General features: G+C 38.5%; 1 protein-coding gene across 3 annotated transcripts in view; it reads right to left on the bottom strand.

Annotated features, from left to right (window-relative positions):
- ARID5B (AT-rich interaction domain 5B) overlaps positions 1 to 19,003 on the bottom strand; it is a 136,256-nt gene that overhangs the window by 12,268 nt on the left and 104,985 nt on the right. For all 3 annotated transcript variants that reach the window (XM_067552580.1, XM_067552581.1, XM_067552582.1), the window contains 2 exons: positions 16,501 to 16,553; positions 8,029 to 8,126 (listed from right to left, as the gene is read on the bottom strand). In XM_067552580.1, the coding sequence (XP_067408681.1) occupies positions 8,029 to 8,126; positions 16,501 to 16,553 (151 nt within the window). The remainder of the gene's footprint in view (positions 1 to 8,028; positions 8,127 to 16,500; positions 16,554 to 19,003) is intronic.

Here is a 19,003-nt window from a genome sequence, read left to right as displayed (position 1 = left end):
CTCTGAAGCACCTGACCACCAGAGATCAGATACACTGGACCACCTGTCTGATTCAATGTAGCAGTTGCTATGTTCCCAAAATAACAGCCCGTCACATAAACAATAGCAACTGGGCAGAGTCACCTGACACCATTAGAGGAAAAACGTGAGATTGGAGTACAGATGGTAGATTAAAATTGGGCGGAGTGAGTCTGACCCATTCATGATTCTCTACAATAAATTCAGCAAATGTATGCTATTGTGATAGGCATGATAGAAGTGCTAAAATTAATATTATAGCCTCTTGAATGAGCCTGGTCTGATTTTGTTCCCTAGAACATTCATGGCAAAACTTCCATTTTCTTGAAGGGGAGCAGGAAGGAGCTGTTGGGATCTCAATGGGATGTGTTTCTTGATTTTTTAATATGCTGTTATTTAAAATGAAAACCCATATTTTTTCAAAGGCATATGGCCTGATACTAGAAGCAGCACTATCACTAAAGGCATAAGATCAGGCCACTACTTTAGCTAGAGGCTTTGTCATGGGATATAGTGCTCAGCTGTTTGAATGGGTAGGAAAACTGGGCCAAGAACTCCTCTCCTATTGCCTAAGGCAAATATGCAGCGGCGGAAGGGGCAAAAGAACAGCTCAAAACCCTGATCCCTGCTTCCAAAGGGGGGAAATGAAGTGTGTTGGAAGCATCACTAATGTATTCCAAAAGCCTGATTTCATCTGTAGTGTGCTGTACAATGCAGGGCTTCCTAAAGCAAGCATTGCACTCTTTTGTATAGAATACAATAGCAATCAGATCATTTGCATTTGTCTGAAGTCTGAAACTGGCATGTATTTTATCAGTACAGACAAAATTTGTTTGAGTTCAATTTTGTTCCCAGAGAACTTTCCTTCCTTACAGAAATGGATCTTTCATCTTCTCATCAGCAACTTGCCTTATGGCCCGCTGGGAGTGCTGCTGGTATTGAGAACTCTCACACCACTGAGAGGTGGGAACTGCTTATGTGTAAGAGAGTTCAAACACACTTTGCTTTAAATAAACTGGAAATTAGAGATATTACGAACACAGCTGTTGATTTTCCTGTGCAGTCTGAGGATGAAAGCTTAGGAGCTCTCCCTCCTATAAAGCATTAGGGAAAGATAAAGGATGAAATCCTCTCCCCAGTGACCAGTCCAAGTACATGGGCTGGATGCAGGAGATGGGCACTGGGGCCAGGAGAGCTGTGGGGAGAGAATCTTCCTGGCCACTCCATAAAAGCTTCTAGCCTTTGCCTCAGTTGCAAACGCCATCTTCTCCACCAAATGCACTAGTAGTGTGTTAAGCTGGTGGATTCCACATAGTTGCTCACCCACCAGCCTTTCCTGTGCAACACCTACCCACTAAGGTGTAGGTAGCTTTGCAGAGGACAGCTTTGCAATGTGCAACCTTCTCCCTCTGATGTGCCCAGTCCACACCAAAGTCTGGTGCAGAAGAGGGGTGGCACCTAGAAGGAGTTGTCTCTGTAGAGGGACTGCAGTTGGCCCTGACTCTTGTCTGGGGTACACAAGGGTTCAGGAGAACAGCTCTTTGAGATCCCTCCTCCCATGCAAGCCACAAAGACAATCTGCCCTTAAGCACTGCAAGAGAATGTCCTACTATCGAATACACTTACATGTAAGCTATTCCTATTGACTTCAGAGCTGGCCAGCAAGTCTCTAAAAATTGCAAAACCAGTCCTAAGTTCTGCAAAAACACAATGTCCTGAGATGTTTTGAATAGGCAGCTAAGAATCAGTTTTAATGGTAAACAATTACATTCTTCTGTCATCTGATCCTTTATTTTTAAAAAAAATTGAGAAAGGGGGGGGGGGGGCACCAGGCTTTCTAAATTTTCAATAGTTCCTTTGTTAAAGCATCTGTTACTCACATAATTGAAAAGATGTTTGTTCAGTGGCATGCTTGAGAGTACAGTTATTTAATCTTAATGATAAAGCCCCGAGGACAGAAAATCATAAGTAGAAACCTCTTGTTATTTATCAAAAAGAAAAAGGGCTAACACACCTAATCTATCCTCAAATTTAAATTCATGCTTGATAGGAAACTATCGATACAATTTGCAACTTGCAAAGTTTTGTTAGAGGCTATGAATAGTTAGGGGTAAAAAGCAGGGTGAAAAGCAAAATAAAACAACAAAGCTAGTATGACAAAGAAAAACTGCTGCCTGGCAAGTTTTTTGGGTCAAACAAAGAACAAGCTGTAGTTTACAACATGACATAACACTTAATTAATTTTTGCCTGAGGATGTTTTCACACTCAGTGTAAACCAAAACCGTCTATTAATTACAACTTGTATTAAAGACAACCATAAGCATTTTTATACAGATGTAAATAGGCTCCGATTTTCCTATCTAGGAGACCGGCTGCTATTTCTTACAGAACACTGTTGAAATGCCCCCACTTTACAAAGTTATCTAAACCCTTTAAGAAAATCAAACAGTATTTGTGTGAAATGCTAGCCTCTCTTGCATACTGAATTACTTTACAGTATCCTTAGGCCTGAAGTCTTTATAGCTGTTAAAGAGAAACCTTTTAAGGGCCTTATTTTGATCTAAGCTTGCGTTTCTATAACACCCTGAGGGTTTATTTTTATTTTTATTTTACATAAGAACATAAGAGCTGTCATACTGGGTCAGACCATAATCCTTCTTGCCCAATATCCTGTCTCTGACAGTGGCCCATAGCCTTTTTGACCACTGCTGCGAATTGAGTGGGAGTTTTCAGGGAACTATTCATGGTGACGCCAAGATCTCTGTCTTGGGTGGCAATAGCTGATTTAGGACCCATCACTGTATATGTGTATGGGGGGGCGGGGAAGGAGGGCAGAGCAATATATATGGAAAAATCAGTAGAATGGGGCTCTGCTACTTAGCTTTTGCAAATTTCTGTTATTACCTAGATTTTTTATTGTGCACAGGGATATATGTTTTAGTATGTGCTGCAGATACTCAGATATTATAGTGCTAAGTACAGTTTAAAAAACCTAGACAGATAAACTAATAGACTGTTTCTCAAAGGATGGGGCAGACCTTTCCTGCTGGGTCAAGAAGAACTAACCAAGGGGGTATGAACAGACCTCTCAGTTGTTTTCCAGTGTTTCAGCTTTCATTTCTTAAACAAGGTAAATCACTCAAGATTACGGTTATGTAGAAAACTTTCCAAATGTGAAGCGATTGTAGCTGATACCTGAGTCTGCAGAAAGTCTGAAACAATGACTCTGATGTATGAATTGCCCCATTCATTTCAATAGGTGCTAATTCAGTTGCCAATAAAATACTTTCAATATCAACATTATTAACTATTTCACTGCTCATCAAAGCATGTAAGACAGAAGTATCATATTACAAATATCAACTGCAGCATTTCCCAAGTTGCACGTGTGCAATCACTGTGTAAAGATTGCTATGGGGAAAACAAAGATATGTGTATAAGGGCTGGCATTCAGAACAAGGCCCTTACATTTTATTGCTCATATTTTACTTTTGAATTACCTTTTGTTTTGAGCTTTTAAATATGTCACAAAGTGCTTTTCTTGTAATACTTATGAAAAATCCCTAATGCAATGTCATGAGCATTGTACAAAAAAAGCCTCTTGTCTACCCAGGACAATTAAAGCTGTCACTCGTGCATTTTGTGCGAAAGCAAAAGAAACCCCAAACCCTATGTGTGAAAACCGCATCTGCGTTATTACTAATATCCTAGAACACACTGTAAAGAATATTGCTTTGCAGAAAAGTAGCCATCTCCAATTGTTTCTTATACCAATGACAAAAGATACAGATTCTGACAGGGAGCTGTACGAAATATAAAGTTGTGTAGGTTGGGGATGAAAGGTTCAGTTTGAACCAGATAATGTGTGTAGGAAGATACTGTTAATGTTAATAACACACTCATACTGAGTTTCTTTCTGTGATTACCCAAAGTAGCTACATTAAAGAATTCAAGAAAAAAGTAATGACCAAAATAACAACAACTCGTAAGCTTTGTACAGTTTGAGTCATCTGCATAGTAACAGCCCCACAATGGGAAAACATTAATGCTTTTTATATTAGTAATCATCTGTAACATGAGCAATTAAGAACAGTACTAATGGACTATGGCCAAGAGCCTGGTACTAATATTAAAAACTGACAGAGATGAATAGGTTTGGAAGCAAAACTAGGCTGACAAAGACATTTTTATGAAGTGCTTGGGCCTATTTGATTTAAACCAATCAGAGGCAGGTTCAGACCAGTCAGGCCTACAGCGACAATAATGCATTCATTGACATTATATGATTCCTGCAAGGCTTTAAATAAAAACATCCATTGATTCTATTCAGCAACCTGCACTTTCATTATGATACTCATTAATAAACCAAAAGCAGTCTAACTAAAACACAAATAACACGTACTGAAACACTGGCAACCTTACCTTGTTTTAAAATGAAAACATTTACTGGAAACATGAAGCATATTACATGAAAAATGAATCACTTGATAGTGCATACTAAATCTTCCTTCCTCTTCCAGAAAAACAAAGCAGACAAACTCCGTGTCAAAAGCAAGTTATCCTAGTCACAGTGAACTATGTGCAGTATTGATGTAACAGCAGTAGGGATCTGTTCATTCCAAGCTGTTGATTACACATACTCTCAAAGTTCCCTGAGCTGGCATCCAGGCATCCTAATCCAGACAAACATTCTGCAGCCGTGACCCCTCATAACTCTGACTTCGGGGATGCTGCCCTGAGTGCCATTGAGTTCCAGGTGATGTCTTGGCTCCCTGCCTGTGCATTATGAGGTTTAAGCACTTACTGAAAGACAACTCTCCCTGTTGTCAGAAAATTCAGCTCATCTCCCTAGAACCAGTTCTAAAGAAACTCCACCCAGTGGGAGGGAAGCCTTCCTGAGACCTCTGGGAGCAGGCCTCCAGGCTTGCATCAGCTCTGCTCTAGCAAGAGCGCTGAAAATAGCAGTGTAATGTCCCGACACAGGCGGCAGCTTGGGCCAGCCACCTGAGTCCAAGCCCCCCTGACCTTCTGGATCCAAGCTCAGGGGGCTACCCAGATCATGCCACCCAAGTCGCAACATCCACACAGCTGTATTTGGTGCACTAGCTTCAGCAGAACTAGCACAAGTTTGTCCCCCAGGGCTGGGAGACATGCTCCCAGCTGCACCGCAGACATACCCCTACAGTCAGCATCAAGTAGGTGGGGCAACACCAGACCAGTGGGAGGCAAGTACTGTTTCACTCCACAGCTTACTAATGCTGTCACTCAAAGATCATTCAAACCCCAAGCATTTTCAATCTTTTAAAGCCAGTGTGTAAACTACTACTAACTTTTTTGTCATCTTAGGAAAAGCTAGTTAAGACAACATGACTGCCAGCGATTTCCTGTTTTAAAGGAGACCTGCAAAGCTAAACCGAACAACAGTGGTATCAGAGAAGTAAGGGAATCATGCATTCCGTCTCTAGGGAACCAGCCATCAGACTTCAGAGAGGAAAAGTAAATTTTAAACCAGTTCATGTTCCTGAATAGCGGGGTCATTCAGTGCCTACTTTCAGGCTTAACTCAATTTCCAGTTATCTTTGCAGCTCACCTTTAATTTAAAAAGTGTACATATGTCCTGAATCAGAAATTCTGATCTATTTCTGTCGTGCAGAACTAGTTTTAGATTAAATGTCATCAGAGCGCTTTGGCTATAAATGAGCATTACATTTACAGCTGCGGTAGTCAGAATTACCAACTGAAATAAACCAAGGCAACTTTGTTTGTCTTTTTCAAGCTTAATACTCTTTTCCTGAGGTGGAAAAAGTAGCTAATACTCTAAATCTAGAGATTAGCCTACGCCTTCTCTTTTCAGATCAAGATTTGGTAAAGGATAGAATTTGAGGTTCATGCCCGAGGCCAAATCAAGGTTAGGATTCAGATTTAATGTGCCAAATCTGACAAGATTTCAACACAAACTGCCATCTTTTGATGGCACGCACATGAATGGAAAACCAGTCGTGTCTGGTTTCAGATCTAACCCAGAACCACAACTATAAGAAAGAATTTGAATTTGGGCATTCAAATCCAAACCACCTGAAATATGATGGAGTTTGGAGATAGGGTTGCATCTAAGGCCCATTTCAATTATAAACTAAAAAAAGTCCTTTTTTCTTCTAATAAAAACTCATTGAGATGTGTGCAGGAGAAGTGTAGTTGTCCTTTGGTAGCCTAGTGAATGCTTGTGAATCCAAGGAGTGTCAAGAATCTGGTTCACTTTGCTACCAGTGCACTGGATTGGAGGTACACAAGGCCAGATTCAGACTGACATACTTTGTAGCATATCTTCACTGAAGTGCTCAAGATGTCACATGAAAAACATCTCTGTACCAAGAGCAGAATATATGGTTTTATATGTAAACTAATAAACCACTAACATGAAAGGGGAAGGAAAGAAAGGGATATCATGGCCCCACGTTTGTGTCTGCCTCATTCATCTCTCCATGACTACAATAGACTTTCTCTTAGCAAACCTCCCCTTTCTGCATTTACGATTTCATACTAAAGCCCAGTAGGTCTCTAGCTCTTCTGGGCCCAGCCCAACTGAAATGCTTAAATCTCATGTGCTTCTCGGGATTCCTTGTCAAATAAACAATACGCTATAAAATACATCTGGTGAGGGAAGTCCCAGTCTGCTGGATTTGAACAGATCAGCTGGCCCAGGCATAACAGAAAGACAAAGCCTGTTGATGGTGCAGTGATGGAGAGGCGGAGCTTAACGTCAGTTCTGATTAGCACACAATCTGATCAGTCAATTATGTATATAAAACATTTGTGCATTCATGTCATGTTAGGAGGTGTGTTATTTTACATATACAACCCTAGTGTATATTTTTCTCTTGATGCACAGAGATTTACACGTGACCTCTTGGGCACTCAGATGAGGATACACTGCAAAGTGTGTCAATCTGAATTTGTCCCTGTGCATCCCACAAAACCCACTGCACTGGAAGCCAAGCAAAACACCTTACCCTACTGGTCCTGCCTGTTTGGGCTGAACTCCAGAAAGTTTCTAACTCTAGCTTTTATGGTGGCTGTGAAGCAGCAAAGGGCCTTATGCTGGGGTACTGATGTTGGAATTTAAGATTAGCAATTCCCCCCCATGAGTTATGGTATTATTTCCAACTGGATGTCCAATATCTAATGCTCCAGAGGAAGGTGCAGAACTCACACTGCATATAGTTTAGTTGTGCAATGTTTTACATGGGCAAAAACAAATGCTTTCCTCCTGACCTCCACAGGCAGCCACTTAATAACCTGGAACACGAGGTCAGATTTCCCTTATTTGAGCTTGAATACACACACATGCACACTTTATTAATAGTAACTGTATAAAAAAGAACGCCTTTTAAAAAATTCCAGCTCAGTATTTTATTTAATGTGTGTTGGCTTCCTAAGCCCTGGAAGTTATTAGCTACATTGGAAGAATAAGAAATCAGCAATTCTAACCAGCAACAGTGGCTGCTGAGAAAGAAGAGTATTTGGCAGCAGCCTCTATGTTGGGAGGAGAGAAGAAAGTACTGAGGAATAGAAATGCAATGTTTTGCATGACCTGCAATATTGAAAGCATCCAACAATGTGGGCCACCCCATTATTTGGATCATGACAACTAAGCCTACTTTGTATTGCTGAAAATTTTTGAATACAAATAGTAGGCTCAATTTGTTGTCATTTATTATTTTCTGTTTAAAATGTTTTGTTCAATTTTGCAGCTTCTCTACTAGAAATGCTATGGTAAAATGAAGGCATGAAGCAAAAAGCAATCAGATGTGTGTTTTGTTTGTTTTGTCATTGGAGACACACTCTGGTTTAAATTACAGTGGATTATAGGACTACATTGTTGGAGGAATATTTACTATGCCGTTAAGAGCCCGTTCTCTCTCTCTCTCTAATTCTTTACAAAATGCTTTGAAGGCTCTCCAAATTAATTTTTTCTTTATTAAACAAGCATTTCATATGTGTTATCTTACCTTTCATAATGTCTGCGAGTACATGTAGCAGCACTTGTGCTTCCAGGGTTACCACCTAATTCATCATAAATATGTTTCCATTGTCGACGGGCTGTTATCTGTAAAAATGGCAATGGAAAATGTAATCTTGCATCTTTACAGATTCTACAGCATTTGAGTTCACTGCAACAAATGCATCTGTGGTACTTTCAGAACGGCATGTACTATAAACACCATAAAAGCATTCACAGAATGTACAGTGTTCCTATGTTATTTTGGTAAGATTACATTTTATTAATCTGTTTTCTTTTTTTCTAAAATGGAGTTTTACCACTGGTTCATTGTCAAGTCACTAGCAATTCAGTCTCACAAACAACAATCTCAATCAAAATAGGGTCATTACCATCAGAAGTTATGCAGACAAATCCCACGGTAAACTATGAAAATGAACCTAGAACTAACCACAAATAATGATTATATAGTTATTTTAACTGAATTAGAGAAAATCAATCTGTTGCGAAATCCAAATCTACCACAGACCCTCTAAATCCACAAAAGCATAGGCTGTAACTCTATATGTTATAAGCTGTTTATTTTTATCCATTTATGTCAGTAAAATATATAGATCAAATGGTAATGAAACCTTAACTTACTCCAATATTAATATTTGGGCTATGTATTTTATTGGACTAAGTCGATGAAAATAAACATCTTGTAACGTATTGAGTTGCATTCCACGATTTTGTTTTTTGTACAAAAATTAGGATTCTACAGAATAACAGATGGAAGACCTGGCAAAAGAATTGTTTCTGAATACCACTTTGTTATTTTATATATTCTGCTATATTTAAAACAGGAAGAAAAACAGGAATAGGACCAACAAAATAGATCATTCTCTTCTGCATGCAGCTCATAAAGAGGGCCAGTGGGAAATTGTGGGGAAAAGACTGAGACAATTGTGGGGGAATTTTGTCATTTGCTTTGGAATGCTGTGGCGTTTAATATATTCAGACCCAGAGGCTTCTTCAAAGTTACCCACAGAGCTGTCAATAGAGTTCACTTAGGAGCTAAAGGCAGCAATCAGAAGAAAACAAATATCACAACTTGCAATCTGGGGCCTATAATTTTAATCTAAAGAAGAAGAGATGAGTATGGTAGTTAAATATTACAGGCTAAATGGTGCCTTCTTCTGCTTTGCATAAAAGGAAAACCCTTCCTTTGCAGAAAATATGCTCTGAAAGCAAAAGGATAGTTGGAGACATGTTATTTGGTAATGCTATAATTTCTGAGACAGTTTCTGATGTTTATCATTTGTCTAGTTCTCATTAGAAATAACTGCCACCTACTTCTGGCTGCAGGTAAAATTAAAATGCTACTCTATTCAACAGTAGTTTGAGCTTGTCACAGAAACTTCTGTGAAAATATTTAACACAGGTAGGTGATCCCTGGGTACAGCAGTGGCACCCTGGGGGGTGCTGCAGGGAGCTGTAAATTAGAGCAGCTCACAGGCCTCCAACAGCCACAGGGACTGCAAAGGTGAATAAAACCACGCTTGAGCCCATCTTGTGTCCTGAGTCAAGCACAGCTGAACTGGATCAAAGGGTTGGGGAGAGGGAGGAGGGGCAATGCTTGTTTGGCTGAGAATATTCACATTATTTATAAATTAAAGCAGAAGGTGAGATTCAGCAACAAAAAGATGACAGATTCCATTTTCAAAAGTGCCTAAGTAACTTAGAAGTGTAAGTTCCATTGTTAAATGTGATTTGGGCACTTAGGCGCATAAGTGATTTGGGCACTTAGGCGCATAAGTCTCAATGGCAGGCAATGGTAAGTAGGCTCCTAAATCAGTTTGTCGCCTTTGAAAATTTAAGCCTAAAACTGAAATGTAACAATTTCTTTAAATGAGTAGAACATACTTTATAGATTTCTGTCTCATCTATACTAAGCAAAATAATATTCTTTACATGATAACATTATTTATTTCTACTACAGATTCAGCCTGCTGTAGGTGGCCAGTACACCACTGAAATCAATGGGGTTGTGCCCTTTTTATGCCTGGGCTAAATTTGACATGCTGATATAGCGAACACAGCATAATGCTGAGTACCTTTTGTTCTTGAAAGTCTAGTTTTTATGATTAATACATTTCAAAAAAGCCAAAAATTGTGATTATAATTTCCTTAACTGACCAGAGCAAAATACTATATTGTGAAAACTTTACGAACAGCAGCTACAGCGACTGTCATTCAGAGTATAATCATTTAAATTTAACATTAATATTGATCAAATCAACATCCAAACTTCCTTTGATCCTTCTCCTTTCATTGAATTCACTCCCATCTGCCTTCAGTGACGGACATCCTACTGCAACATGGGAAAGATGCTGTTTGATAATGGTTTCTCCACTTTCACTATCCAGCTACAGTATATACTGCACAATGATTAGTCAGGCTAGGTCAGCACTAAGAGTCGTGACTCTGAAAATGTTAAATGTATTCTTGAGTAAGGGCATGTCGACATTAGGACATTAGTTAAAGTATATTAAACCCATCTGGGATGCTGCTCTCATTCTGAAGGGAAGTGACTTCCGGTTTTGAACAGGATTAGCGAAAGATAAGTAAGACTATTGAATAAGAGTGTCCAGATGGGGATTTGAGGTGCTTTAACTCGTGCATTAAATTCACACCTTTCATTAATTTGACTTAGTTTTCTTGAGTGTCATGGTACAGAACTGCTCTAATATTGAATGCTTCAAAGGCTGAAACTCCCCTGCTGGGTGAAATTTCTTGTTTGTCCTTTGTCTGTATTTCTGTCAGTATACTGGATACATTTTGCTCGTACAGCCAGACTACTTGGAATACTCACATCCCTACTCTACATTTCAAGGATTCAGAATGCTGCAGGCTACTTCAGTGCTCAAGGAAGTTATACCAGGTCACCCTCACCTTCAGTGGCTTTTCTCACTAGTGCTGTATTTAGTTCAAAAGTGCTTTTCTGTTTCTCAAAACTCTCCATATATTTGCTACATTTCTACCATTCCAAGCTCACATACAACAATATGGATCTATTCATTATAATGTGCCATTACACATTTAAGTTAAAAAAAAAAAACTAATTTCCAGAATACATTCTTGGTCTCCTCTTTGGTGAATGTTTGAGTTTCTTACATAAATGGCCTGATATACGCACACAAGGTTGCGCATGAGCAAAGATGTAATTGGGTGCACAAACCCCTATGTGAGAAGACCAGGCATTTTGCTCGTGCAAAAGGGCATCTGCACTTTTAAAAATATGGTCCAGCTTAGCAGTCCCTGCAGTCCATTGAAAGCAGCAAATTACAAAAATGCTGTTCAGCAAAAAGTCAAGATTTACCATCTTATCTTCCACACAATACGGCACTGGCTCAGTCCTGGAAGGTGCGTGTGGCTGTAAACCTTCTATGCTGAGCACCTTGCAAGATTGAACCACACAGAGGACTACTTTTCAGGCACTTCAGACCTAATCGCTGTGATAATGGTAGAAAACATTTTAGGAAATCCTGTGGCAGTAAAGAAAATGAACTCTCTTTAGTTCCCTACTGTTAGCTACCTAGCACAAAGGCACTGTGTTTGGCGTACATTTACTATGAAATATATGTTAATTCTTGTGCCCCCACTCCAGCATCTCTCTTTTTTCAAAACTCTATGACATGATTCTTGGCCAACAGAATTTAAAATTAAACGAGATGGGTCTATGAAGGTCCGTGAAGTCAGATTCTGACCAGGTTATTATAAGAACAAAATCAAGCAGTGACCAGTCACACATTACTATGTCACAGGCTGACAAAATTAAAAACAACATTATATATAAAAGGAAAGGATTGTTTATAGAAAAGCTTTTAACTGATTCTTCTGTTTTAAAACATTTAAAAGGTCTTTCGCACAATAATCCCCATCACCAGCTCTCGCGCTTTCACGAAGTTTAGCATTTGTTTATTTCATGCTTCATATCTAAGAGCGATTTAACGGTCATGATGCTGATGTCATGTTTGTATGGTACCCTTCATCCAAGCAATATCTCAAAGCATTTATATATTGATTTTGCACAAAATATAATATATATATGATTTGCACCCCACTGATGTATAGGCATCTTTGGGATGAAAGGTGGCAATCATTTAGTAGCACATAGCAATATTACATGACAGTTGGGGCACAGCGTAAAGAAGCGTATGATAGCTAATTCAGATGTCACCACAGGTTTGTGGTAAACAGAACAGATTAATTATGCACATTAGATGTTAGCCAGAATTCCAGTGATTTATTTTAAATGGCCACAGATGCCTTAGGATCTTGAGTAAAGTTTTCATAAGGTCCTAAATTACTTAGGCTCAGTCCCATTTTCAAAAGCAATTTAGATGCCTAAATCCGATCTATATGTTGGTACATCCAGCACCACAGTCTCCTTTAAATATGCTGAAGTGTTGCTCTCATGCTGACTTGGAGGGAAAGGTGTCACTTACTGATTCACCAAAAACAGCTCCTTCAACACTTCATTTTCCCTGGAAGCCTTCCATCTAAGAATGGCCCCAGTCTGACCTTGATTAGTTTAGGAAGAGTGACAAGATCACAGCCCAAGGTAATACAAGTGCAGTGACATTTAATTCCCTAGAAACTGAATAATTTTACCTTTCTCTCAGGGGTGTTGTGAGGCTTTAATTCATTTATGTTTGTAAAGTGCTTTAAGGTCCTCAGGTGGGAAGCACTATGCAAACTACTTTATTATTACTATGGTAGACCTTGATTTCAGCAGCCAACCTAAATATTTGCTTGAAGGGAAGTGGGTGGATTCCCTACTGGTTTCAAAGAGATGGTTCCATTTTGTGAGAACTAGCCAAGCCTTTGTTTTTTACTTGGCCTGCACTATTGAGCCATTGAGAGTTATATGGCTGGCACTGGTAATTCCGTGACTGTGATGTTACAAAAGGTATGACAATTCAGTACAAGTAAGAAACGGAGAATCTTTAGCAGAAGCACACACATAAGTGATACTTTGGGAGTGATAATGACCCGACATTAGCAAAATACATGGTGTTATGCTGGTTTTACACCGGCGTAAGTGAGATCAGAATCAGGCTCAATGGGCTTACACTGATGTTATGTGAATGTGAGAGCAGAACCACATCAGTTAGCTCCAGCCCATTATATCATATCTGTTTGCTTTACCAATACATGTGTGCAACCCCTTTTAGGACTCTTAAGACTTTAAAAGCATTTGTATGTGCGTGGGACAGACGGGGTGGGGTGGGGAAGATAAAATCTGCCAGCTTTAATTATTCCACCAAATGTAAGAATGTAAACTTTGCAGCTATTTCAATTAAAAAGTATCTGCACATACTAGTCAGCAGCAGCCAGGCAACTGGCTATTCTAAGTGCAAATGGGTAATTTTAACCACACCTATATTTGCTTTCTGTTGTAAAATGAATGCCACCTTAAACCACGCCCATGTTCTATATATATGTATATCTCTATTGGTAGGCCTTCTTTTTTTATGACAAGAAAATCCATATTCCCAGGTGAAAGGAAGTTTTTGATAGAAACATAACTAGCTCTTATTGCCCCCAAAGAGAAAGGGGAACAGAAGCCACTTGCAGCACAGAAAGCTATGGAGAATAACACTTTCCTTCAACCTCTACAATAATTTATTCTGAAGGCTCTTTTTAGCCTGATTCTCAGAAGTGCTAAGTCCCCTTGGCCCACATTGACTACCGTGGAGGGGGCAAATGTTCAGCGCCATGTGAGTCATAGGTTTCTTCCTACATGTTTGATTGTTTCACCACTGAAAGTGTGAATGGCTAGCCTGAAATATTTCAAACTCACACCAGAAGTTTGGGAACATTTAAAGGTGACAAACGAAAATAAATACATTTGAGTGGACTACTTAATAATCAGAACATACGATAGATTTAATTTAGATATATTTATGCTCTTTAGGGACAGATTATGCCACCCTTAAATTGAATAGGTCCCTGCCAGATAGTCCTACTGGTGTCCATGGAATTATTTGCCTACTAGAATACTCTGTGTGCATATAGGTGGCAGAATCTGGTCCTTAATAAATTACACTATCACTAATTTGCTTGAGATTTTACATTTGGGAATGAATAGGTCTGTCCAAGATTCTGGAATAAATATTGCTATCCATCCCATTCTATGGGACCTTTTTTTCTCTCTCATCAATGCACACAATAGCACAAACAGCTAATTTACAATTTGCTAAATTCCATAGTGATGCATGGGTGTGAATTGGTCAGAAAATGAGTGAAAGTGGGTGTAAGGGGCAAAACACTGTAAAAGTCACCAATTTAGCATTCAGGATTATGAGTGTACTATAGATGATGAGGATATGGAGAGAGGAAGAGGTGTAGTAGGAAATGCAGCTAACTGGAGGACATAAACTAAAGCAGCTTCCCCCACTACATACATCATTTAATTTATGCCCAAACCATCCTTATCTGTCCCAGAGCAAGTTCAATTCTGCTGTAAGAATTTATAACTCTCAATGACTTCAAAAAGAGCTGGATGCGGTCCACTGTTTTAAATGGGAGTTATTCCAGATTATGGCAGAGTTAAATAAAATCTCAGAGTATCAAACTGGTGTAAAATTATATTCATTTTGCACATCCAGTTGCTAACTACACTACTTTTGTGTTTACACCTCTTTTGTGACCAGCACATACTGTCATATACGTTCCAGTTGAATAACACTAATGAGTCTATTCTCCTGGAAGATGAGGAATGCCCCCATCATTTGAAGACATCTATTAATGTAAAAGGACAAGGTTTGAGAGAGAGAGATGTACTGCCGCTAATTTACATTGAACAATGATACGCCTAATCTTTCTCCTCAGACCTTCCTTTCCCTTGCCCCTTTCCATTACTGATGATAATCCCACTATATTACCTGTCACCCAGGTTTACAGTCTTGGTGTCCGAGTCAGCTCCTTCCCTCCTCTCCACACATTCAGGATTTCCCCAAATCCTGCCTGTTCACCTTGTATAACATGCCTAAATCCATCCGTTTCTCTCTCATTCTGGCACTAAACCCGAGGTTTATGCCTTGCTTATCTACTGCAAACTCCTCCACTCTGGCCTCCCTGCTTCTAGCCTCATTCCCTGCAAATATATCCAAAATGTTGCTGTGAAAATTATCTGCCTCCCTGAACATTCAGAACATGTCACTCTCATATTCAAATCCCTTCAGTGCTTTCTCTTGTGTTCTGGGTCAGATTCAAGTTTGTAGTTCTCACCTTTTACAACTTGGTGCAATTACTCATAGCTCATAATTACTGTAGAGCTATATCTATGGTAGCTATTTGTGCATATATAAAGATAAAATACACGTAGCTGTGTGTAGTTAATAAACAGGTTACATGTAGATGAATGAAAGGCAACTAAATCATAAAAGCCAAATCAAACAGCTCTGTTGTGAATGCTTGATGCTTAGTTTGACAAAATCTCCACCACACCCACCCCAGTATAGCCTTGATATTAATTAATAGAACAATATGCTTTATTGTGTGGAAAGAAACAGTGGTTATTACATTTTGGCTCAAATTAGTTTTAGTTTCTTGATTTTGTGTTTCTTGTCATTTCTCGACAGTACAGATACATCCCAGATTATTTCGTAAACAAAGCAAAAATAATTTCCCCCCTCCAACTGCAGCAGGAACTGCACAACTTAATTAGATCATTGTGTGCAAAGAAAATATTTCCAATGACGACATCTTTCCTATGTCAATTGGTTTTTATTACAGATGTCATCTCTACGTGCGGTATTAATGCAGCTCTTTCTTCTCATTTCAAGATTTTAATCTAAGTTTGTTGCTCTAATATTTTATTAGTTCAAAATACATGCTCTAAAATCCATGGCCATCAAATTTTCCTGTGAGCTAAAAATAAACTGTTCTTGTCAGATATGGTTAGCTGATAAAAAGTGTCACAGACTTTTCTGAATTACTTTGATAACTTCCTGTTTATGTGGTACTGACCCTTGTCTAATAAAGGCCTTTTACACTAGCAAAAAAGAGAAGATACTGCAACATACTATCCCTTAATGGCAATACTGATTACTTTTGAAAGCCTTTAATTATACATTTCCCATATTAGACATGAACAGATGTCAGGGATGTTGCCAAGTGAAATTTCTTTTATGCAATCTTGGCTTGTTGTACAATAATAGCCCTTTCTCAACATGGGAAAAAATTACAGACCCAACTAATTTCCTTGACAGGGAAGAGTTACATATGTTTTCCACTTGTAGTTTTTACGACAAGTTTACAATTTTGCCAAACCTGGAACTAATTGGGACCATTTCCAAAAATGGCCCAATAAACTCACAATGTGTACAGCTATTCTAAAATGCAGTAAATGATTGTTTGCTTTTACATTTTTTTTCTAACAGGGGAAAGTTAGATTGCACAATTATTCCATTTAAGTTACTTAAACACTTACTGTTTCATATCCTCCCAGTTTTTGAGCAGCTTGAAACATAGTCCAAAGGTTAACTGTTAGAGGGACAATAAGTATTTAGATAAGCATTCCATTAACCAACATATTTCAAAGAAATGTAAATTAAACAATTATTTTAAAGAAAAATAGAAAAAAAAATGTTCACAACACTCAAAAAGCTCTTGAGAAACAATTTACAAAAGGTATTTACATAATTTGAAGAGTAAATTTCACTCCTTACTATATATTTAAAACATTTACATGTGAAGGAACACATTTAGATATGACTCCAGGAGTGAAAAATACATTTAGATAGAGTTACAGAGTTTAGTCTACTTTTCTAATAAGAAACACGATGTAATAGCTGCATTTTACATGTTACCATAACTTTGCAGATAAAACTAGCACAAAGAATATTAGTTTTAAAAAACTATTTTAGTTAATAGTAAGAGCTGCAGCACACATGATATAGAACAGCCATTCACTAAACGACATTTTATATTTACTGCAGCTCAGATAAGGGCCTCCATAATCAATAAACCATAGGGCCGTGTGAGAATGCACTAATGGAGGGAGAATGCACAGACATCGTATTTGTCCTGGCACATCAGCACACATGTACAGTAGGCAGCCATCATTTGTTTGCAAGTGCTGGCGAGCTCAAAGGTGGAGCCTAGCTAGAATCACCACTATATTTCTTACTTCAGAGTAGGTGGCCCTGCCCTGTCTTGCCTTTTGAGCACTATTAAGCTCTGGCAGGGCTACATGGTGGTGGTGGGGGGATACGCAGGCAACACGTTGAAGTAAGGCATAGCAAGAGCCACTGTTCCTGCATAATGGCTCCTTCCACATGACTGCCTCCCATCTGTCCTATACTCCACTGCCGAGCAGGGCCATAATGTGACGCGTTAACTCTTTTATTTATTTATTTTCAATTGACAGAAGAGTAACTGATGGAAACCCTGTATTAAAGACCTATAGACGATTTCAGCAACACATGGTGACTCCCCATGGCAGTCATACAAATATTTCAAGCCAGAGTCAGCAATAATGCAACAGATCAGAGGACTGACTTTATTCACCCACAGGGGAATTCTCTGTTGTAGTGTAAATACTGGATCTCCCCTCTAACCTATTTTTATTGGCAATATTTACACCTATCAAGCTAGACAAATATAGAGCCCAGTCCAGAAAACACTTACGAACGTAAGTAGATTTTCTCACAGGAGTATATTTACTCATGTGCTTAAGTGTTCACAGGGCTAGGCCCATCCGCTGTAATGAATATCAAGCAACTGTACACTGTTTAGCTCAATATTACAGGATGATCCACCACAGCCCTGGGTATTTTGGAAATAATATCCTTTCTTATCATTTGAACCTACAGTATCTCCTAGTCTGGGGTGTGTGGGATAAAATGAAAATAAAAAAAAGCATTCTTCCACAGAAAACATTCAGAAAGCCTCACTGAACCCTGTACTATTTCAAAGCTATCAAGAGCTTTGCTTAGGCCTTGATTTAATCTGAATCAATGCATAATGCAACAAAACTGTTCATAGTACATTAATTTTACTTCTATTTCAAGCAGCCAAAACATTGTAATCATTCAGAGTTATATAAGTTTATAATGGCTGCTAGAGGTCTTTTGCAATCAGTGCCAATTGCTATTAGGTATGTAAATTGTTATGTAAAGCATACAGGTTTGACATTCTTCATCAAAATAACACATGGTTTTAATCTTGGGAGATAAGTTGGAGTAAATAATATTTTAAAGCATGGATTTTTCCCTTTAAAGTAATTTAAATACCATTCAAGCTACAGACAATATATACATACTCTCTCTCTCTGTATATATATATATATAATGTGCATATGTATACATCTAAACACACACGTACCACATGTACAGCTTTTGTTGTAAACTCTGAAACAACCCTACTGACTATGCAATATTTAAGCAGAATTTAGTTACAACTGCATCTTCTCCACCTACAATGGCTTTACAAATTGTGGCACTAAAAACTGTACATGCCAAAGCAATTCTAAACATTGTATTCTGTGTTAAACAGATACAGTCTGTTTTTATAGTCTCTGAAGTCAGTAATTTATTGCCTATAAACAAATTTTTAGGCTTAAAAATATGATCCCTTTTGTGCCTTTCTTGACCCCCTTTAAATGTCTCCCTTTAATATCTGTCTTTTCATAAAGAACATCTGGGCACAATAAACCTACGTCATATTATTAACTCAGAAGAAAGGCATTACAGACACTGCAGATTTACAAAACAGAAAACTAGAGAGTTTTCAGCATGCCTATTTCTAGTCATAATCAGTGGATTTAAACCTATAAATATCCTGCAGCAACTGCCCCAGAAGGAAGAGATGCAAATCTAGAAATAAGAGACAGTAAAATGTCTGGACTTGAAAATGTCTAGATATAAACACAATCACAAAACCAAAAAGGTTTTGAAATACTCTCACTGTGTGAATGTTTTCTACAAAGAAGC

This window comes from Emydura macquarii, unplaced genomic scaffold, assembly GCF_026122565.2.
Source record: "Emydura macquarii macquarii isolate MOO-44397 ecotype Brisbane River unplaced genomic scaffold, CSIRO-AGI_Emac_v2 contig_1390, whole genome shotgun sequence".
NCBI lineage: Eukaryota > Metazoa > Chordata > Testudines > Chelidae > Emydura > Emydura macquarii.
The sequence above is the reverse complement of the archived record's forward strand: the minus strand, read 5'-3'. Positions and strand labels throughout refer to the sequence as shown.